Here is a 23,380-nt window from a genome sequence, read left to right on the forward strand (position 1 = left end):
GCTCCACATGTTGGCCAGACTCTATGAGCAGCGTAGAGCTATAGTGGAATACCAACTCCAACTTGCGCGGCGCAGTGGGAGTCAGCCTCCTCAATTATTTACAGAAGAGTGGGCCTGGTTGGCAGCCATCTGCCAGGTCCTTGGAAAATTTGAGGAGTCTACCCAGATGGTGAGCGGGGATGCTGCAATCATTAGCGTCACCATTCCTCTGCTATGACTCTTGAGAAGTTCCCTGCGAAGCATAAAGGCAGACGCTTTGGATTCAGAAACGGAGGCGGGGGAAGACAGTATGTCGCTGGATAGTCAGAGCACCCTCCTGTCTATATCTCAGCGCGTTGAGGAGGAGGGGGAGGAGCATGAGGAGGAGGGGGAAGAGACAGCTTGGCCCACTGCTGAGGGGACAGATGTTGCTTGCCTGTCATCCTTTCAGCGTGTATGGCCAGAGGAGGAGGAGGAGGATCCTGAAAGTGATCTTCCGAGTGAGGACAGCCATGTGTTGCGTACAGGTACCCTGGCACACATGGCTGACTTCATGTTAGGATGCCTTTCTCGTGACCCTTGCGTTACACGCATTCTGGCCACTACGGATTACTGGGTGTACACACTGCTCGATCCACGGTATAAGGAGAGCCTTTGCACTCTCATTCCCGAAGAGGAAAGGGGTTCGAGAATGATGCTATACCACAGGGCGCTGGTGGACAAACTGATGGTAAAATTCCCATCCGACAGCGCTAGTGGCAGAAGGCGCAGTTCCGAGGGCCAGGTAGCAGGGGAGGCGCAGAGATCAGGCAGCATGTACAGCGCAGGCAGGGGAACATTCTCCAAGGCCTTTGCCAGCTTTATGGCTCCCCAGCAAGACTGTGTCACCGGTCCCCAGTCAAGGCTGAGTTGGCGGGAGCACTGTAAAAGGATGGTGAGGGAGTACGTAGCCGATTGCAGCACCGTCCTCGGTGACGCCTCTGCCCCCTACAACTACTGGGTGTCGAAGCTGGACACGTGGCCTGAACTCGCGCTGTATGCCCTGGAGGTGCTTGCTTGTCCTGCGGCTAGCGTCTTGTCAGAGTGTGTTTAGTGTGGCTGGGGGAATCATCACGGATAAGCGTACCCACCTGTCAACCGACAGTGCCGACAGGCTTACACTCATCAAGATGAACAAAGCCTGGATTTCCCCAGACTTCTCTTCTCCACCAGCGGACAGCAGCGATACCTAAGCAATACGTAGGCTGCACCCGCGAATGGAAGCATCGTTCTCTCTCACCATCCAAAACGGGGACATTTCTGCTTCATCAATCTGTGTATAATATTCCTCCTCCTCCTCCTGCTCCTCCTCCTGAAACCTCACGTAATCACGCCGAACGGGCACTTTTTCTTAGGGCCACAAGGCTCACTCATATAATTTTTCTAAACAATTTTTATACGTTTCAATGCTCTTAAAAGCGTTGAAACTTTAACTTGAACCAATTTTTCGTTAAACTGGGCTGCCTCCAGGCCTAGTTTTACCACTTAAGCCACATTAACCAAAGCGATTAATGGGTTTCACCTGCCATCTTGGTTGGGCATGGGCAATTTTTTCTGAGGTACATTAGTACTGTTGGTACACCAATTTTTTGGGGCCCTCACCTACAGTGTAATCATAGTAATTTCTATGTTCTTCGCCTGCACTCATGGTACAGAAAGGTGTGTGGGGTTGGCCTACACTTTAGCTACATAAATGTAACTGTGGCCTTGTCTATACTGCAGCTACTGAAATGTGAAAGAGACTGTTATCTCCCTAAACTGCTGCAATAGGAATGTTACTGGGGCCTGTCTTGAGTGCTACTATTACTGAAATGGAACTAAGACTGCGCTCCCCCTATACTGCTGCTAGTGATATGTTAGTGGGGCCTGTCGCTAATGCTACCGCTGAAATGTTAATAATTCTGGGCTCTGCCTATACCGCTGCTAATGGTATGTCACTGGGGTGTGGAAACAGAGGCTTCACAAAGACATGATGGCGGCGAGGCCATTTCCCACCAACGCTGTTACTGTTAAGGTGCATATAACCACGGACACGTGTAGAGGACACATAGTGCCTCCAAAACATCCCCCTCCTCCTCCAACAATGAAAACATTCTTGGCAAATACCTTTGCATTGGTCCGTCTGGTGGCAGTCCAAGAATTTCACCTTTAACGACACAGCAAGAGAGCACCACCACCATCCCCCCGCCACGGCCCACTTAATCCTGGCCACATTCCGAAAACCAACTACATAAAACCGCGCTACCAGGTCCGCAGTCACCACCACATTACCACCAACGAGGTTACTGTTAAGGTATATATTACCAGTCAGACTGGGGCATGCAGTGTGGGCCGAAGCCCACCTGCATTAAGCACAACATTACTACCTCAGCTGTGTTGGGCAATGCAATGGGATATTTTTATGTACCGCCGGTGGCTTCCTGGCACCCACCCATGCTGTGGGTCCACAGGGAGTTGTAAATGCATCTGTTTCCACTTCTAAAGAACCCCAGTCTGACTGGGGCATGCAGTGTGGGCCGAAGCCCACCTGCATTAAGCACAACATTACTACCTCAGCTGTGTTGGGCAATGCAATGGGATATTTTTATATACCGCCGGTGGGTTCCAGGGAGCCACCCATGCTGTCGGTCCACAGGGACTTCACAATAGGGAGTTGTACCTGCCTGTGTCTATGAATTAAAAACCGCTGTCTGACTGGGGCATGCAGACACCTTGACAGAATGAATAGTGTGTGGCACATAGGTTCCCCATTGCTATGCCCACGTGTGCAGCTCCTGATGGCGGTGGCACAGGATTATATTTCTCATTGCTTCTGTACAGCATTGTGGGCTATCGTCCCGCCCCTTTTAAAGAGGGTTGCTGCCTAGCCGTGCCAACCCTCTGCAGTGTGTGCCTGCTTTTCCTGTGGCAGACGCACTTATAAATAGACATGAGTGTGGCGTGGCATGAGGGCAGCTGAAGGCTGGGCAGGGACAGTTTGGTGTGCGCTGTGGACACTGGGTCGTGGGGGGGGGGGGGGGTTGGTCAGCATGTAACCCAGGAGAAGTGGCAGCGGAGTGTCATGCAGGCAGTGATTGTGCTTTGTTGGAGGTAGTGTGGTGCTTAGCTAAGGTATGCATTGCTAATGAGGGCTTTTCAGAAGTAAAAGTTGTTGGGAGGGGGGGCCCACTCTTGCCGGTATTGTGGCTTAATAGTGGGACCTGTGAACTTGAGATGCAGCCCAACATGTAGCCCCTCGCCTGCCCTATCCGTTGCTGTGTCGTTCCCATCACTTTCTTGAATTGCCCAGATTTTCACACATGAAAACCTTAGCGAGCATCGGCGAAATACAAAAATGCTCGGGTCGCCCATTGACTTCAATGGGGTTCGTTACTCGAAACGAACCCTCGAGCATCGCGATAATTTCGTCCCGAGTAACGAGCACCCGAGCATTTTGGTGCTCGCTCATCTCTAGTTAGGATGTTAAAGGAAAATGTTAAATAAAAACTGCTAACATCAGGGTTCAGTTGTGTTGGGGTTGACTATTTGCTTGTGGCCTAGAGCGAAAAGTCACTAGTTAGAAACTTTAGAGTAGCCCTCCATGTCCACAAAAAAAATTACGTTTTCCATAAGGTTTTATAAATGTGTTTTTTTTTTTTTCCTGTTTTCTCAAAGGTATATGTGTTTGCTTTTCCTTTTCAGCCTTATGTGTCTGATCCACCAATTGTAAGGGTCACCCGTGGTGAGATCTTCAGTGAGGTTGTCTGTTACTTCAGTCATGTCACCCACGCAACTCGTCTTTATAATGTTCAAGGTAAGATTTTGGGACAATCCGTGCCTGCAACCACTGACTTGTACTTTTAAAAGTTAACATTTTAAACTTGGGAATGTGTCCAAAAATATTTTTTTAAATCTCAAGATAAAGAAAGACCTATGGTAACGTGTGTGTGTGTGTGTGTTTCTATACCATATTAAAAAAAGAAAATTAAAAAAAATGGATGAAACGCAAATCCTATTTGTCTACTTTTGCTGCCAGCATAAATAATGATTTGAGGAACACTACCAGAATCACTTGAATAGATAGAACCATTACAGATTTGATTTCAAAAATTGGCTTTGCCCTTGAGGTTTAAACTGACTAGGTGCCTAAAGGTTCAAGGGTTTACTTTTATTTACAATTGCAAGGCTTAAATAGGGCTTTTTTGTGTGGTAACTAAGATGGAAGGGTAAAGGTACCTTTTACACGGGATGACTATTGGGCGCATGAGTGCCCAACAGCTCTCCCACAGACTATGCTCCTCTGTGTGAAAGCACCGGAGCGAATAGCTCAGAGAAGGGAGGCGGAGTGGCTGGAGATCTCTTCCGGTCACCTGCCTGCCTCCTTTCACTGTAAAGTCATTCCTAAGTAAGTGATGGCATGTTTACATGTAAACATAGTAATTACGTTTTTAGATGAGCTAAATACCAAGCGATTCCAACAAGTGAGCGAATACTTGCACAGTGCCCTGTTTCTGGCTGTATGTACACTATCGCCCAAATTAACTGTTTCCAGTGAATATTCGGGAAATAATCCCTGTGTTAAGATAACTAAGTGCATGTCTTACACATGTCTAAGGAATTTCTCCATGTACATCGATACATAATTCTGATAACAAAATTTTTTTTTGAAGATTAAAATCCCCAAAATGGAACAAGGGCATCTCCTACATTTTTGGTGATTTAATCAACACTCTTCCCACTTTTTGCTTTCTTGTCAGTAGATTAAAGTTTTGTAAGTTGCCCCCTTCTATTGTGAGACTTCCAATTCGTGGTGAATGTCCTATCATGTCTGCTTTACACCCCGTAGGTCTTGAAGGTCAGTCTCCGGAAGTGACTAATATTGTTGACATTCGAGGGGAATTCAATCGGGAGATTGTCATGAGGATAAAGTCAGACATAAACACCCAGAACAAGTTTTATTCTGATCTTAATGGATTTCAGGTATGATACATATGCCCCAATTTTTATACAGTGGTGAATTCTCTTCTAGGAAGTGTTTATTGTTGAAAACTCTCTAAATACATAGCAACAGTAAGGCCGCCTGCAGACGAGCGGGTCGGATCCAGCGGCGAGAATTCTCGCTGCGGACCCGACCCGAGAGCCTGCAGGGACGAGCGCGTACTCACCCGCACCCGGCGGCCCCGGCTCTTTCATGTGCCGGCTGCCAGTCAGCTGGCGCATGCGCAGACCGGAGCCCCGCACAGAAATAGGACATGCCGCGGTTTATTTGCCGCGCGAGAATTATCGCGGCCAAACCGCGGCCGTCTGCATAGGAGTGCGTATTGTAATGCACTCCTATGCAGGCTTTCAGTGGCGGAAATTCCGCGGGATTTCCGCCCGTGTGCAGGTGGCCTAATTCCATGTCTGTTGATTGACAATGTCTGTACCTTAGAATGAGGGTCTCCTGTTTTCTGCTACATAGTGGCACTCCTGATCACTCTATGCATGGAATTTAAGTACAATTCAAGTGATTGGAGCGATGTAGTAGTCTACTACATAACGAGCAGCCAAGAGCATTCTTGTGCAAGCGGATACTGTAAATTAGCCACACCGCTATTGGCGTGGCCATTCTAAGGTTATTAAAAATATGTCGTCACTTACAACGGTAAATTTCCTTTAACAGTTAATGCCGCTTCTTTGTGCTTGTACTTTTGTAGGTAAAGGATATTTTTCTTAAAATTCTGGTAGAGACTTATCAATATTATTTTGCATGTTTCCCTATAGTGCAACAAAGTGATCAACAGGTTGCAAGCTGATTTTTCTTATTTTTTAAAAAAAAAAACTGAAAAAGTTTGGCCCTAGCATTGTTTTCTAATACAGTGATGACTAGTGACTCTGAAGCCCTGCCTGTTTTTCTGAAAGATCTGTTCGTGACGGAAAGTGGTTCACGGGCTTTATAAATATGGTAGTCATGCGAACCTCCATTATCTTCCATGTATTTGCACCAGCAAACTGCTATAAATATATTTCTTATTCTGGCCATTGTTCAAAAAAATTGTACGTTAATCAGACTTTTCTGTATGGGTGAGTTGCGCTAGAAAGAAAGTCCTGGTTATGTACATGCAATCATGAACCGATTTAGAAATCTTGACCGTGCAAAATGGCTCTAAATCTAAATTTCGACGAGTAATGGGTCCCAAGTTTAACTATAAATTACCGTATTTTTAGCTTTATAAGACGCACTTTTTCCGCCTCCAAAGCGGGGGGTGAAAGTTCCTGCATCTTATAAAGCGAATGTGCCGAAAATTCATTCCAATCGCCATTTTTAGCGCGATCGCGATTTATTTAGCACGAACAAATGTGTGATCAGTTAGAAGATTTCTCTCCTCCTGTCAAAAAAAAAATTATTACTCCCCTCCCCCAGCATTCTGCGGCGCTGCAGGCTGTCGCTCCCTCCTGGTCTCCGGCAGAGCATTGCTTTCTGGACGCGGGGCTTGAAATCCCTGCCTCCAGAAAGCTAATACTGTGATTGGCTAACACACGCCGTCAGCCAATCACAGCCATTCAATGACATCATTGAATGGCTGTGATTGGCTAACACATGTGCGCCTTCAGCCAATCACAGCCATTCAATGGTGTCATTGAATGGCTGTGATTGGCTGACGGTGTGTGTTAGCCAATCTCAGTATTAGCTTTCTGGAGGCGGGGATTTCAAGACCTGTGTCCAGAAAGCAATGCTCTGCTGGGGACCAGGAGGGAGCGACAGCCTGTAGCAGCGCCGCAGAACGCCGGGGAAGGTGAGTAATGATTTTTTTCCCCCTATTTTCCCGCTGTAAAACGGGGGTGCGTCTTATAAGGCGAAAAATACGGTAATTGTTTAGAAGACCTTGGTAGAGGTAAAAAAAAACTTAGGTTGAGTTTCTTCTTATTAAAGGGGTTTTCCAGTTCGTAGGATATTAGATTGGTTGGTGTTCAACTTCTGGCAGCCCCATTGATCAGCTTTATGAAGTGTTTGCTATGTCCCTTTCACTGTTTTACACATACTTTTTGGTAGCAGCTGTGCCTGGGACAAAGCAATAATGAATTGTAATACTAAAAGTGTGGAGCTATGCCTGGTTAACATCTGATTGGCGGGGTCGCTGGGGTCAGATAGGCCATCAGTTTTAAAGAACCGCAGAAACCTTTTAACGTCCGTCAAGTAATCTGGTTAATTTGACAGTTAATGTCTCTGCATGCCGTTAGCCCTTGTTTTCATGGCGCAGAATTGATGTGTCTCTTAGCATGCATTTTTTTGTTTTTTAAGCCAAAAAATCGGAGTGGATTCTAAGAAGACACACTTTTTGTCGGAGTCGCCTCTTGTCTTGGCTTTAAAAAAATAATAATAATAAATCCCATACTAAATCAAGTGCCTCAAAACTACTGTAGAATATCCTGTCTTTTGTTTAGGTCTCTTGTATATAAAGCTTGTATTTAAATTACCCAAAAGTGCAAATACAATAATAAATACGGAGAAAAAAAGAAAGGTTTTAACCTGGATTTTATGCCAAATATTTGACAGATTCAACCACGACAGACTTTGAGCAAATTACCTCTCCAAGCTAATGTATATCCCATGTCTACAATGGCTTACATTCAGGATAGCTCTAGCCGATTAACATTGCACACTGCACAGGCTCTGGGCATTGCCAGTTTGAGAAGCGGTAAGTTGATTATGCTCTTCTTCCATGCTTGACTCTTCCTAACCCACGTGACCTTTTGCTGCTACATTGTTTGCCTTCATGTAGAGTCGTTGGCCGAAGTAATTTCTGATTTAATTAAACCCGAGAGCTGAATGTTTATTCATTTTAAAATGAATTCAATAAAATGACTTGGATTAGCAGTAACGGGTCAGTAAACAAATATATATACGGTTGTGCAGTTGAATGGAAAAAAACTTGCAGCATTCTCATGATCTTTAAAATCTCCATATTGAAAGCGTGGCAACCAAGTTACCCCGTACTGGTTTTAGTCTAGAAATAATTATTTGGAAGTGTTTGGCCACAATGTGTGGGGTTTTTGGGGTGGAGGGGGCTGTTTACAAGGTGTCTTTTTAGTATTCGCTAGCACCTGGTGATTTTCCTTAAATTAATCTTCTATGAAGTACTAAAATATCCCTTTCATATTATCTTTTTAAAGCTTAACGAAACTCGTGATTAACTTTTCACAAAATTAGCATGTTGGTGCTTGTGCAGTTTTGAATACAACGTTCTTCAGCATTTGGCATGGTTTCATCTGCCTGCAGTGTGAAGCACCAATACTTATGTCAGGATCTTGAGAGTTGCGCTAGTGCGATCAGCAGTAGCAGCCGAGACTTAAGTTTATTCCACCTCTGCATTTTAACCACTGTCAACAATGACTGGCACACGAGTCCTCCTACAAAAGGAGCGGATGCCCTGGGGTGCTGATGGGTTGCCATCTTAGCTGAGAGCGTAACTAGAACTCCCAGTTTTTCCATGTATTTGAGTCTTTTGGTGAAATATGGACAGACCTACTACTCTGCAATACAGAAGTATTGTAGTGGATTATGTGAGTGATTAAAGGCTCATCCATTCACATAAAATTGCAAATAAAGTAAATGATAGTTGCTGTTCATTATGCTCACTCTCCCGTGCCGAAAAAAGGGAAAAACTGTTAATGTGCCAGTGCACCCCAAAATACTGCGAGTGAAAACTACAAGTTGACTTGCGAAGAAGCAACACTGATGGGAAAAATAAGTTATGGCACTTGGAGTAGAGAGAGACTAAAAATGATTATTAATGCTTTTGTGCAAATCTGGTAAAACCTGAAGAAAACTTTACACCTTTGGGTGTTCCCTTATCTGTCAGGCATCTTGTGACTATTAACTATGACCTTTAAGGGGTTAATCAGCTGGGATCAGAAGTTGAGCAACCGTTGTGTTCCTTTTCAGTCAGATTATAGTATATCAAGAAACAAAGAGGCAGTGAAAGTCAATTTCCCCCTGCAACTGTTCAATCTAGTAGAATGAGACATGTCTAAAGAGATGGAATAAATTGCTCTCTTTTTCTGATCCGCTTGCTTCTTCCCTTCTGTTGTAATTTTACAAATGGTCCAGTGATTATTAAGCCTGACATCTGTATCTGTTTTATAGAGAAAATGAAGGCAGCGTAATGTTAAACTGCAGCTTAAATGTAATGTTTCCAGACGTTTGATTGTGTAAACCATTGCCTCATTTTACACCCAAGGTCAGTTAGAAGTTTTCATGGACCGTCGACTGATGCAAGATGATAACCGTGGTCTTGGGCAAGGTCTTCAAGATAACAAAATCACATTTAATTTATTCCGACTTCTTTTAGAGAAAAGGATTGGAGTAGATGAGGTATGTCAAATTCATGGTCCAAATGCCACTCACTGTATCGGCACATTGCCTTATAATATTGTCCGCAGCGGTGATGGCAGAATTGAAGGGTGCGTGCACCTCAATTTCACTCACCATCTGGTGTCAAGTAGATGCCCAGTTTGCTTTTTAATGATTCTCCTGAATGACATTTATCAAAATTTTCCCTCTACGCTTTCTAGTTACATAACTTTTGATCTGTCGCTCGCCTCCGCTCAAGAGTCAACCTTCGGGATGACATATGGCGGATTGTTTAGCATTAGATAAATTACTGTCCTTAAATTTCTGTCTAAGACATGAAATAAATGTAATTACGCTATTGTAGCTCTCCCAACATGACTATTAACAATGGGCATAAACAGCAAGTTTGGAGATGAGGTTATAGAGTGTTTTCTTGTGTAGTTTTTCATGTACGGTGAGTTATAATTACATTGCCTGGCAGCTTTTCTTGCCTTATTATCTGTTAGCTTCCCGCTATTTGTCAAGCATTTGTTGATATACTTGTTTTTTCTGTGTGTTTCTCACATACTGCTTGGTTTTACATAACTAGGTGTATACACTGCAAGGTGAGGTGGTTATTACAAAGAAGCCATAACCGAAAAACCACCAGCCTAATATTGCGTAGGTTACCCCCCCCCCCCCCCCCTTCTTTCCAAACATCCAATGACTTGCCATATTTATTAAAACGCGCAGCCCTCTTTATTTGACGCATTTTACTCCAACCTACCTGGCTTTAAAACTGCAGTAAGTGTAGTCTTGAGCCTCGTGTGGCGCAGAGTGCTAAGGCAGCAGAAATGCGGTCTCTCTAACGACCTGTAGATTGCAGGTTCACTTCCCGCGTGGTTCAGGTAGCCGGCTCAAGGTTGGGTCAGCTTTCCATCCCTCCGAGCTCGGTAAAATGAGTAGCAGTTTGCTGGGGCGTAAAAAGATGACTGGGGAAGGCAGTCATGACTCTTACCCAAGAAGTCAGTCATGACTCTGTGCGTGCACCAGGGGACTTCACCCAAGTGTAGGCTTAGCACCTCAGCTAAACAGGAGTGCCAACATACTGACTGTCTCCAATAGCTTTCAGGGCACGTATGACCCCTTTTCAAGTAGGAATATAGTATCTCATAAAATATATAACGCATACCAGTATATGTCAAAATTATGATTCAGGCTATGCAGCCACATTGTTTTCAGGTATTTCATCTGATATACCTAGCTGTATTTGAGACCTTTAAACATATCCCCCATTTCTGAGAAGGGGTGGTTGAAATAATCACCTAAAATCTAATCTGGTAGGGAAAGGACAATGAACTTTTGTTGGGAAGTACAGTCTTTTTTCCCCCTTTGACTGCTTTCCATATATTAATGCAGTTTACAGTGAAATGCTGAAATCTAGATATTATAAAGTGAATTCTCAAATTGTTATTTTATATCAATATTTCTATCAGTATGTGGATGAATAGATAAAAGGGCCTTTAATCACACCTTTATATTGAAACACCTGAAAGGGTAGGTACACTTTTAAGTCTTCTACCTTTTTTTTCTTCTAATAGGGTGAAGAAAAGAAGTCTGTCAGCTTCCCATCTCTATTAAGTCATGTCACGTCATCTTTCTTAAACCATCCTGTAATCTCTATGGGTGTAATGGCTGATATCGGTGTTCCTCCACTACTAGATACCCTATCACTGCTCCAGTCCTCAATGCCTTGTGATATGCACTTAGTCAATCTGAGGACAATTCAGGCAAAGGTATGATTCCCCCTGTCTTCTAAACATCTGTGTTCTTCAAATAGGGCTTCTCTTCTACAAATGTGTTCACAATTATTTTGTGCTAAATTGATGGCTACATTGTATGTTGCCGATGTTAAGTATTTTCTGTACAATATGCATAGAGCCTGGGACTAGAACAGAGGGATTTTTTTTTTTGGACATTGACAAATTTGATGGCATTTTTTCAGTTTAGTCAAATTGTAATAATTGCATACCAGAATGGCATATACAATACATCATTTTATACACTTGCGTTTTGATGTGTTATCACTGGGGTTTGGTATCTAAATCAGACGGATCCTAGAAGAATATTATTACACTTACCCCAACAGTAAGAAGTTATAATGTAAGTATATTCTAAATGCACGCCTCAGAGAGGCTGATGTGCTGTACTTTGGCTCATTAGAAAAGGAGTGACCGCTAGTGCACCAAAAAAGATGAATTATCAAAATGATACACATCTGAAGAGGAGACGGTCACAATCTTTCACCATCAAAAAAAGGTGACCATGATTGTTGAGAGGTGAATAACTTATTTTTAATATGGTATGTTCATAATGCACAACTTTGCACCATTTGTAGACTTGAAAAAGACCCCTACCATTGGGTGGAAAAGTCATCCATTTACATTATGAGAACAACATATATTATAACGAACTGTCCCATGGGCACAATGTCCACTTTCTTGTGCTGCTTGGCACATTGTGGACGCCCATCGGAGTAATCCATTGATAAACATGAATCTCCTATTAGCACATGCAGAGAAGTAGTAGGAAACTGGAAAATGCCTGTGGTCATTATTACCGCTGTTCGGTCTCTAAAGGTAGCCATTTCAATAGTAACATTAGATTTCCTTAATGTGTTGAGGTAAGCATGACACTCTGCTTTCCTTTACCACACAGACTTTTTGATTATGTGGCTATCTAAAGAGCACATTCGTAAATCTATTCTGTCTTGTTCATTGTTTGCTTTAAGGTGGGACCTTCAGAAGAGGCAGCGCTCATTCTTCACAGGAAAGGATTTGACTGCAAGTTTGCAAATAAAGACCTTGGGCTATACTGTTCTACATCTCAGGGAAAGGTATAGTAATAGAGAAATTGAGCATTTCATCTTTATTTCACGTAAACATATGCCGGGTTTATTGCTGCCATATGTGCGTTCTCCAGCTGTTGAACAAGTTTGAATGATGCCCTTTCAGGCATAGCTGGGCACAGCATTTTGAGTATGGGAGATCCAGATGAGCTACAATCTGCAGATTTGCCCAAATCTTATGGTTTTTCTGGGCTTATGCTTTTAAATAGCTGTCATCTGCCAGACTTATGTTCTTTTCCCCTGGGGAGTGGAGGGTTACAACACAGCGAGTCTTAAGATGCAGTTTTGTCTTGAAGGGACATTTCATCGAAAACCGGAACAGCGATGATAAATAAATAGAATATAAAGTCTGATGCTATATAAGGAAACTGACAAAAAGATGGCACACACAAGCCATTTAACCCCTTAGTGACGAAGCCTGTTTGCGCCTTAATAACAAACTACTTTTTCAGTTGTTGTTTTTTTTCTTTTCATTGTTGCACTCCAGGAGCCATAACGTATTTTTTAATGTTTCTGTACATAGCCGTATAAGGGCTTGTTTTTTGCGGGATGACAATTTTTTTTTCTAATTACATCAATTTAGAGTACTTGATGTACTTTATAACTTATTAATTTTTGCTTTGGGAAGTGGGTGAGGAAGGGCGGGGCTCTTTTTTTTTTTTTTTTGATGAGTTTTACTTTTTAATGCTACCACATGTTGATCTACATGTTTTTTTTTTTTATCACTTTCTAATGCAAGTCAAGATGGACAAAAATAGCTATTTTCACCATGGTTTTTTTTCCCCATAGCATTTACCGTGTAATGAGCTTACTTTTTTCCCTCCAGGATTATTGTGACCGCGGTGATACCAGATTTGTAAGATTTACACAGTAAAGGGAGCTGGGGTTTTGACCTTTTTTTTTTTTTTTCTATTTTTTAACCTTTTATTTTTGTTACTCCAGGGGATCTGAATATCAGTCTTTTATCATTCCTATAATACACGACTTGGGTACACAGCTTGGCAAACCCAGAGGACCTATTCAGGCATCTGGGTGCCGTAGCGACCCTTCCATCAGCCTTTTACATGCCGCAGTTCCATTGACTACAGTATGTAAAGTGTTAAACATCGGGGATTGGAGGATTCTCAGGTCCCTGCTGTTTGAGCAAGTGCCAGGCTGGTATCCAACAGCTGAGCACTCGCGACCCATGCCAGGCTTCTGATGCAGCACTGTTAAAAGGTGATTGCATCAGAACAAGGCCCCTTGACAACCGCTGTAGGTGAGAAAACATTTGTAAAACTGGAGCCCGTTCCAGGACAGCAACTGTAAAACCTCTATATAAATATCCATGCTCAGGAAATTTTACTTAGTGGAATTACGAATAATAGCTGATGGCTTTGCATTATAGCTATTTTAATACAATGCTCAGCGTAAACCAACATGGAGGTTTCTTTTGCATATTGCCCCACTGACCTACTTTTGTAGCTTCTGGTGACATTTTTTCAGAATACTCCCCAGGCCCTTTCTTTTATTCTTTGCACATATTTAAATATTTCCCAACAAACAACTTTCCAATGAAGTGTGCTGCACAGGTTGGTCACAGAAAATTAGACTGGCGCCAAAATATTATGAAAGCGGTGTAAAAAAAAATGTTGCCCATAGCAACCAATCACAGAGCAGCTTTCATTTTACCTCAACTGTATAAAAGTGAAAGCTGCACTGAGATTGGTTGTTATGGGCAGCAAAGACAGATTTTCTTTTAGACTACTTTCATAAGAGTGTGGTGCCAGGCTACTTACCTGTGGCCAAGCCTGTAGATGTTATGGTGATAAATGTGAGGCATAGCATGTAGTTACATAATTAATACATATTAGAAAATTGTGGGTTCAATCCCCGCGTGGTTCAGGTAGCTGGCTCAAGGTTGACTCACCCTTCCATCCTTCCGAGGTCGATAAAATGAGTATCTACCTAATAAACAAATTACCTGAAAGCGCTGCGGAATAAGTTGGCGCTATACAAATAATATATATGTTATATTTGCCCATTAATGCTGGTTAAAAAAAAATAATCAGGTTTCCTACTCTATTGGGCCCTCTAAATGCTCACACTGACCACCTTTCTGTATTTAGAACCAACATGAGCTCTATTGTGCAGGATGGTTGTATACTGAAGCAGTCATCCAAACCAGATCATGTATTCTTTTTTTATGTAAAGTGAAACTCCAAAAACTGCTCAATAAATGTATTTTTGTTTTACATTTGAGATTGAGTGCACACTCCGACTCCTCCTAACCCTAAGCTTTGTGAAAAAAACAGTGACTGGCATACCTAACACACTTCTGGTGTACATTTTGCAATCCTTACATTTTCCATTAGGACTAAATCTGACCATTAACCATTACAAAGGCCATTTGGATGTCACTGGGAAATATAAAGGAAGGACTTCTAGTTGCTCAATTTTGGTTTAAAAATTGCATGAAAAACTGCCACAAAAACTGGCATCTGAAATGACCCTAGGGCTGCATTCATACGAGCACGAAACTCGCGCAAGTTCTGTTTGTAGCGAGAAGTACAAAGCTCACATGACTATGAACTCCATTCTTTTGAATGGAGTCCTACAGTGCACATGAGTAATCAATGGGAAACCTTTGCCGATCCTCCGTGTGTGAAACAAATGCCGAAATTTCCCAGAAGTGGGGCGAGGCGTTTTTGCATGAAAAATGCCTTTCATCCACAGGTAAAACGCACGTTTCTCAACCCGGTATCGTACTCGCCTGTGAGAAGGTAGTTTTAATGCACTGCAGGAAGTTTACATTCGGTGAATTAGCTTGTGCGAATGAAAATGTTAGATAGAAAGTGTGATCTGTATGTGGACTGACGTGTAAAGTGTCTAAACTTTTTTTTATTTATGTTTTTTAAATAGATGCAGGTTCATGGACTTTTTAACGGATTCAAAGTTGAGAGTCTAAAATCCTCCACATTATCCTTAATGTACTCCCCTTCAGACGCTCAGAACTTAAGTACTATCAACATGAGCCCCATGGACGTTAGCACATTCCGAATAAAGCTGAGGTGAACTTTGCTACGTGTGACATCTACATTTCCTGTGTATTACATGCAATAAAGAAGCACATTGTTATACCAACTTCTGGACACTGTGAGAATTTGCTTTCAGTGTTTTCTGTCGACAACACCTCCAATGGAAGCCATGCTCTTTCATCTGCCATACAGTAGAATTTGAGTAAAGCATCATTTCTGTATTCTCAGGTTTAATGGATTAGTAATTTGCTTTCTTGTATAATTTATGAATCTACTACTGCAACTTAAGAAAAATGCTTTACAAAATGTGTTCCTTGTTAAGCACTTGATTCGCAGCTTGTGCCAAATACCGAAAACTATTAATGAGTCAAGGGGCTTATTTAATATGTAAGGTGGAAATGATCTGAAGCCTGTAGCAACCAAAATGACCTTTCGTTGATTAGTCTGACTGCATCGGTTGCCATGAGCCGCAGCTCATTTTAGCTTTCTTATATTATACCTTCAAGTAAGCCTCAAACTCTATGTTTCTATAGAATTAGAATAATCAGAATTAAATCAAAGTGATCTACGTGCACTTCATATGATGCACAATATGGTTAAACATTTATATTCTAATTTAGAAATGTAAAGGATAAAAGCTTGGTTTTTGATTTCTTTGAATGTGGATTTTTTTGTCTGTTCTGTATTTCTTATAGCTGCTGCTGTGCTGTATATAGACATTTAGACTAAAGCTGGCCATAGGCTTAAGATAGCTCTGCCCCAGCAATTCATATTAGCAGAGTATGCATGATGATTTCAGTTGTCACCGTAGAGGTGGTGGCTTCCAAACAACTGGTGCCACCGATCTCTTGGTGGGGGATAAAGGATTGGGTTGGTAAAATTCCATTAGGTACGCACCATAAGTGATGCAGCATATCCGTGGGATCTGACAGCAAAAATCCCACGTCTATGGTCATGTTAAGGTGGATCTGTCACTTTACAGTATCTGTGGACCATATGTTGTAGAATAGTAGTAGGAGGAGCTGAGCAGAGTGATGTATAGTTTCGTGGGAAAAGATTCATTAGAATTCATTTAAAGGGGTTTTCCAGAGAAATACTATTGATCGTCTGGGGTCTGCCACTTGGGACCCCTGCTGATCGGCACCCACAGTCAGTCAGTGCCAAAATTTTAAAGCAGAATCTGCTACTGTCACCCTTGTGTAGTGGCTGGCGCGAATAATTGCGGGCTGATTTTAGTATTTCTGAGTGGACTACTACATCAGAGATCGGAGCAGCAGTTTTCGCTCCGCACTCCTGTGTGACAGCCGATCAACTATTGATGACCCTAGCCAATCAACTATTGATGACCTATCCTTAGGATAGGTTATCATTGGTATTTCCTTGGAAAACCCCTTTAAATCCTCGCTCCTGCTTAGCTTAGGAGTCCAGAAGGTGGTCTTACTCCATTATGACAACCTTTTAAAGGGCTGTCCAAGATTAACATGACAGCTGTGACACTGTCCATGGAAGAGAGTAACCATGATACCAGGTTGTGGGCAGCTTAGTCCGATTCACTTCAATAGGGCTAAGCTGCAATACCAGACACAACTAGGTACGGTTTTTGAAAGCAAACAGATATGTTTTTCTAATCCTGGACAGCCCCTTTAAATGTACTTACAGGTAAGCTGGTCAGTTATTGGGTGTTACCACCCTGTAGAACTCAAGTTGGCCGATTCACTTTAAAAGAATTGTCATTGTTCATCATGATTAGACTGACCGTCTATAATTTCTGTGTTTTCATTGGACGCCAATTGCTTCCACAATTTTAAAGGGGGTTTTCTATCCACTTAAAATTGCTTCACAACCTCTCTGTCTTTCCTGATTGCTGCTGACCAGAACCTGTAAGTACAGCAGCCAATCATTAGCCATAGCAATGACGTTCTATAGCCAGTAATTGGCTGCAACAGTCACATGTCCTGGTCAGCAGCTACCAGCAAGGGCAGAATGGTTGTTAAGCAATTTTAAGTCGTGGGAAAACTCTTTAAGAATCCCTCCCAGTGTATTCTATGAAATCTCATGACATGCTTTACTTACAGACAAATGATGTGCAGTATTCAGTATGCAGTTTTTTTATGTTCCGTTTTGCCAACTCATCTGGTTAACTGTCCAGAGATCATAGTTTTATTACACATCAGTTTGGGTTATGTGCAATTATTCCATTGCTTTTCAACATGGAGGTGATTTGGATAAATCACAGAATCCAGATGTCTTCTTCCTAAATGAACATATCGAAGCAACAATAATGTGCCTTATTTTTTTACACTACTTCTTAAATTTTTTTATCGACAATTGCATTGTTTTTGAGGGGTTGGTTTCTATTTGAACTTTTCTTATGTACTTTTTGTTTAGCATAATCCACAGCCGCCAGCAATGCTCTGAAGAGTCTTTTTGTAGACTGACTGTGTGCCTGTGTTACCATGAACTCTCTGGCTTGCTGAATGTATAAATACCTTTCTGATACACAGACAAATCTTGGTTTGTTCTAAAATTCTCATTAACAATTGTTAAGCCAAGGGAGTACATTCTTCTACAAATCGCCTATTAACCCTGTATGGAATATTGTATGTCAGCGAGTGCAGGCTTAAGGAGTTTAAATGTCTTTTTTTTCTGTTTTGGAACCAAAAAATTGCAGGTTGCATTGCACCAAGCATGCTTGCATATTACATTTTATGACCCCAAGTAAAATGTATCAGAAGTTATTGTGTACCAGAATGTGCTTTCCTCTTTTCGTGGTGGGTCACGCCATGGTCACCAGTATCTTGAAGAGCTGCCGACTGTTTTGGAACTCTAAGGCCTTGTTCACACTGGCAATCGGGATCCACAAGATATGACTGATCCGTTATGATCCAATGTGATCCTGTAATATATATTAGTAGATCACATTGATTTAGGCTTTGTCAGCTTTCAGGTTTTCTTTACTATTGGTTAATAAAGTGCAGCAATTACTTTGCCAACTACAATAACTTTTTTTGGTTTCTTGGTTTTGCAGGAGTTTTTGAAATGGTTCATTTACAGAGCCCATTTGTGTTGGTAATTTGTAACAAGCTGTAGTGACTGGTATAAACCTAATGACCAATTGTATGTATGAACTGTTGACCAACTGTAAAGCAAAGCAATGTTTAAAGGAAGCTATTGTGAAATTAAGTACTGTATCATGCACTTCCTTTTAATTGCAAATCCTCTTGGAAGATTACAATTCATGGAGTGTATCTGGAATTACCTTTTTTATTACCATTGTCTACAATATTTGCTGGAACCACACTGAGTTAATATCTTATTAACTATTGAGCTTTTTGTAACTCCCCTATGGTTCCAATTCAGAATATAGTGGGACATAAGATTAGGTTATGATTTCACGAGTGTAGGTTCAACTGGTAATTTTTATTTTTCCCCCCCTTTAATGTTAACCACTGTAGCACTCATCTCTACTCTGTGCTCAAACACCATTGTATGGATGAACGATGAGTTAATGTGTTACAGAAAACAGTATTCCTCCTTGTACTAGTATTCCACCTGGTATGCTAAAAACAAAAAATAAATAACTTCTTGAAGAAAACAAGTCAAGAAAATATTTGTGATACTAAGATGAAACGCATTCATGGCTCGTAGATACGGTAATGTTTGAACTGCTTTTCAAGTTTTGATTTGCATTCAGCATGAAGTCCTCAAATATTTAATTCCTAGTCTCAGATTTGTATAGCAGTAGATTTATGGATATTTCGGGTTACTAATTCAATTTCACTGTCAGCTAAAAATTGGCTTTTTTCCATAAGTTCAAGCTTTGGGTGACCAGTCACATACTGATGACAGAACTGTATTGTGGGGGTCAATATTCATAGATAATTAGGTTTAAAGTAATATTGACTCGCCCACAAAATAGCTAAGCAATGTATTTATATACTTTCCATCATCATCACATATTAAACTCGATTGGTATCTTCCAAGGGCATTTGTATAAAAAATATACTAAGTATTTATGGGTTGATTTGAAATCGGGGCGCAGTGTTACACATATCATTGCAAATCCATATTTGTGTATTGAAAGCATAATGACTGAGCAAATGACTGAAATGTGTGATTTATCTTGTTTTATCCTTACTAGAAAAAATATCTTATGTTCTTCTTCTGTCATTTTTGATTCCTACAATCTAAATATTAAGAATGTTCTCTTTTCTTAGCATCTATCAATATTTTTATCACATGCTGTATTGTCTATTTTCTGTCTCCATTTCTTGAAATTGAAGCGAATAAAAAAAACTTGATACTTTCTGAAATGATTTTTACATTGGGAGATGTAAAATATTAAAATTACCTTTAATAAAACTCTATTGTCATATTTATTCACTTTTTTTGGAGTGTTAAAGGGGGTCGGGGGATTAAAGGTATTCCTACAACACGATGCTATTTTATCAACCCTTTCAGATATTTCTAGCAATATTTTAGTTGATTTAAGAAAATGACACATTCAATGCAGATTTAACCAGTATAAAACGTTATGCTGTGATATGCCAGATTAGTGCATTTTCTGGAATATCAGATGTTATTGTCTGTTCAAATGTAGGGAAAAAATATATAGCTTTTTGGTTCTTGCCTGAATGTCCTTCATGGGTCATTCCTAGAATTGTTTTAAAATTGGTTCTGATATTTTTGGTGTGTTACTACATACAGTTGGACAACTGTTTTGAAAATTGAGTTTGGAACTCGTCTTGCCATATGCCAGGCCATCTGGTCGCAAAAAAATGACAGACTAAAATAACCCATTTATAATAAAACTGACATTAGAACAGACCATTTGGAGTAGTGTTTTTCAATTCTGGTGCTCAAGTACCCCTAATAGGTCAGGTTTTTAGTATTTTTTTTAGTATTCTTTTCATTGAATGTTTTTTATACTCAGTGTGTAGTCTGTGGTTACGTATTATATGGATATCATATAGCCTTAGCATAAAAGCTCTAATTATCATCACCCCCATTTAGAATGCTAAATACTACAATCATATCGCTTCAGGTTTGTCAAAATTTACTCACTCACATGGCTGTTTGTGTATTTCTATATCTATCTTTTCTTGCAGATTATAAGGTGGATTCATACTAGTGTTTCATCTTCAGTTTGGCTTTATTATTTCTGTTCTGTTTTTGAAGCAGAGACTAATTTAAAACTGTATTAAATTGATTAGTTTCTACCACCAACAAATAACGCTTCAGCTAGTTCTATTTCTTTTAAAAAGAAACTGTTACATTTTTGTAATGAGCACAGTATTAAAACTGATACGGAAAACCAAGCTTAAACACTGGTGTGAGTCCAACCTTACTTTTAGTCAGAACATTGGTAAGTGCTTGGGGGGCCCATACGCATAAAGGTTTTTGCTGTGTGTTCAAAACCACTCGTGATTTGCCTCTTGTTTTGCAACAGTTTTCAACTGCGTTCTCCACAGGTGCTTTCTTCACTGCAGAACTGTGGTTTTGCTGCGCAATTCCAGCTATGGTGCACAAACTTCTACATGTATAAGCACTATTAATACCACAATTTCTCATTCACTTTGCTCATCACTGTGAATAGCTGAGCAGGACTACCTAGCACATACACTTTGATATGCTATCAAAACAATTCACCGGGGCAGAGGGATCTAAAGTAGCCCAAAATTCCTTTCACAGAAATAGAAATCCCTTATATTTAAAACATAATATATTGTTAAAACTCCAGAACTAAGAACGAACACATCAATTGCTGGGACTCAATACATCCAGCCTCTAAGTACAGGACTCCAAAGATAAGGCTACGTTTGCTCAATTTCTCTGATGCATTGCTTATGTTTCTCTAATATAGTTGTTCAACGCGTTTTCCCTGGTCACGCAGTTATTAGGAATCTAAATTATTAGAGAACTAATATCAAAACCAGGATATAGGGAGTAAAGTGCTTATTCCACCCTGTGATTAAGGGCTCTTACTCACTGGCCATACGACTTCCCTGCAATGCGAGAGTGAGTGAAAACGCATGATAATGAAACCAATGACTTTCAATGGTTTCATTCTCATTAGCGATGTTTTCACTCTAACCTCGCATTGCAAAGAAGAATGTGCGATATCGCCCGCTGCTCTGGCCCCATTGAAATCAACAGGAGAAGATCGCAAAGCAGGCTAGAAACCCCCCCCACCCTGAGAGAGGGGAGGTGGGGCGGAGCTACAGGGGATCTGAAATATCTCCCCATATTTGGAAAGCTAGGGGGTGGGGCTAGTGGGTTTTCCCAGGGGTGAGGGGAGGGGGGGGGGGGCTAGACCCCCTAGCCCCGCCACTTACTTGGCTAGAGAGGGATCACTATGATAACCCTTCTAGCGCTGCCCCCTCCAGCCCCACTAGCAGGGAAACCCACTAGCCCCACCCCCTATTTCTCGAACTATGGGGAGATATGTCAGACATCCCCTGTAGCCTCCTGATTGGCTGGAATCGGCACATGTGACGGGGGCGGAGCTACGCGATGATGCATACAAGGGGGCGGAGCAAAAACGCCGCTGCTGCCGAGCCAAAGGGAGAAGACCCATCTGCGCAAGCGCGTCTAAAAAAGCAAGAAGACACCGAAATTAGACGGAGCCATGGAGACGGGGACGCCAGCAACGGAGCAGGTAAGTGAATAACTTCTGTATGACTCATATTTAATGCACGATGTATATTACAAAGTGCATTAATATGGCCATACAGAAGTGCATAACCCCACTTGCTTTCGCGAGACAACCCCTTTAAGTTATTTTTTAATTATAAGGGATTTCTATCAATATAAATTCTATTTATATTCAATATAAATTCTATTTATATTCTTCACGAAACTGGTCCAGATAATTAGTTTCATAGACTATTACAAAACATGTTGATCTTTTATTGTTAGCTTTAAATTTACTACACCTACTATAACTGTAACTTTCAGCGAACTGCTTTGCGTATGAACCATTTTCTCTATACACATACATTTTTAAAAGGACCTTTTCCCTGTAAAGGTTTGTACCAGTAATTATTAGGACATTATAGTAGCAGTGTTTCTGGTGGCACATCACACTCACAGTAGCTTGATTACCACAAAAGACAAACACAACTTGGCTCCTCCCACAACAGTCACATCACCACAGGTCTTTCAGCCCACTGGATCTCTGTGGTGGTGGTAGGTCAGTGTGTTCTGTCAGGACTGCTGAGTTGTATAGGAAATTATAGTACCAGTGTTTCTGGTGTCGCAATACGCCACACAACTCTGCTACATGGTACATCAATTAGGATCCCCACACAAGACAAACACAGCTTGGCTCCTCCCCCAGCAGTGACATCACCACAGGTCCTTTAGCCCATTAGAGCTTGGTGGTAGGTCAGTGTGTTGTGTCAGGACTGCTGGTGGTGGTAGGTCAGTATGTTCTGCAGGACTGCTGAGTTGTGTAGGAAATTATAGCACCAGTGTTTCTGGTGGTGCAAGGCGCCACACAGCTCTGCTGCACCCCGCACATCAAACACACAGCTTGGCTCCTCCCACAGCAGTGACATCACCACAGGTTCTTTAGCCTACTGGATCTCTGTGGTGGTGGTAGGTTGTTGTCTTCTGCCAGGACTGCTGAGTTGTGTCTTCTGAGATAATACTGACTTAGTTGTATTCTCAGTGTGTTATTTTTGTTCTCCCCTTCCGAGAGCCCTAACTGTGGTGGTGTTCTGTCAGTCCGACTCTGTTTTACATATGTTGTGGGACCTTTGATGGCATCACCAGGGGGCAAAGCATCAGAAGCACTCACGCACATACATTAAGACAAGTGGTCGTTAGTAGTTTGATTTCTGAAAATGCAATCCTTCTGGAGATCCTTGTATTCTGCCCTTTTACTTAGGAGAGTCAGCTTAATACTCGATTATAAACTGCTGATGTTAAACTAAGACCATCCAGAGGTTTTGTCACAAATCCAGCACAAAATGCCCGAAGAAAAAGTCCTGCATGCAGGATGTTTTCATCTGGTAAAATGCCGAATAGCTAAACAAAGACAAAACTGATGCCATTATAGTCAATGATGTCTGTCTGGTGCAGTTCAGACCCATTTGGCCAGGGGTTTCCCCTTTCCTGTAATGGAGTAGGAAACCAGAACCC

At 41.5% G+C, this 23,380-nt stretch overlaps 1 protein-coding gene across 1 annotated transcript in view; it reads left to right on the forward strand.

The window, feature by feature from the left end:
* Positions 1-19,597, forward strand: part of MAN2A1 (mannosidase alpha class 2A member 1) — a 108,795-nt gene extending 89,198 nt beyond the window's left edge. The window contains exons 16-22 of the mRNA XM_066603047.1: positions 3,700-3,811; positions 4,844-4,977; positions 7,535-7,676; positions 9,219-9,352; positions 10,912-11,106; positions 12,102-12,206; positions 15,120-19,597. Coding sequence (XP_066459144.1) covers positions 3,700-3,811; positions 4,844-4,977; positions 7,535-7,676; positions 9,219-9,352; positions 10,912-11,106; positions 12,102-12,206; positions 15,120-15,272 — 975 coding nt within the window. The 3' untranslated portion in view covers positions 15,273-19,597. The remainder of the gene's footprint in view (positions 1-3,699; positions 3,812-4,843; positions 4,978-7,534; positions 7,677-9,218; positions 9,353-10,911; positions 11,107-12,101; positions 12,207-15,119) is intronic.
* Positions 19,598-23,380: the final 3,783 nt, after the last annotated feature.

Source organism: Eleutherodactylus coqui, chromosome 5 (assembly GCF_035609145.1).
Source record: "Eleutherodactylus coqui strain aEleCoq1 chromosome 5, aEleCoq1.hap1, whole genome shotgun sequence".
Classification (NCBI taxonomy): domain Eukaryota; kingdom Metazoa; phylum Chordata; class Amphibia; order Anura; family Eleutherodactylidae; genus Eleutherodactylus; species Eleutherodactylus coqui.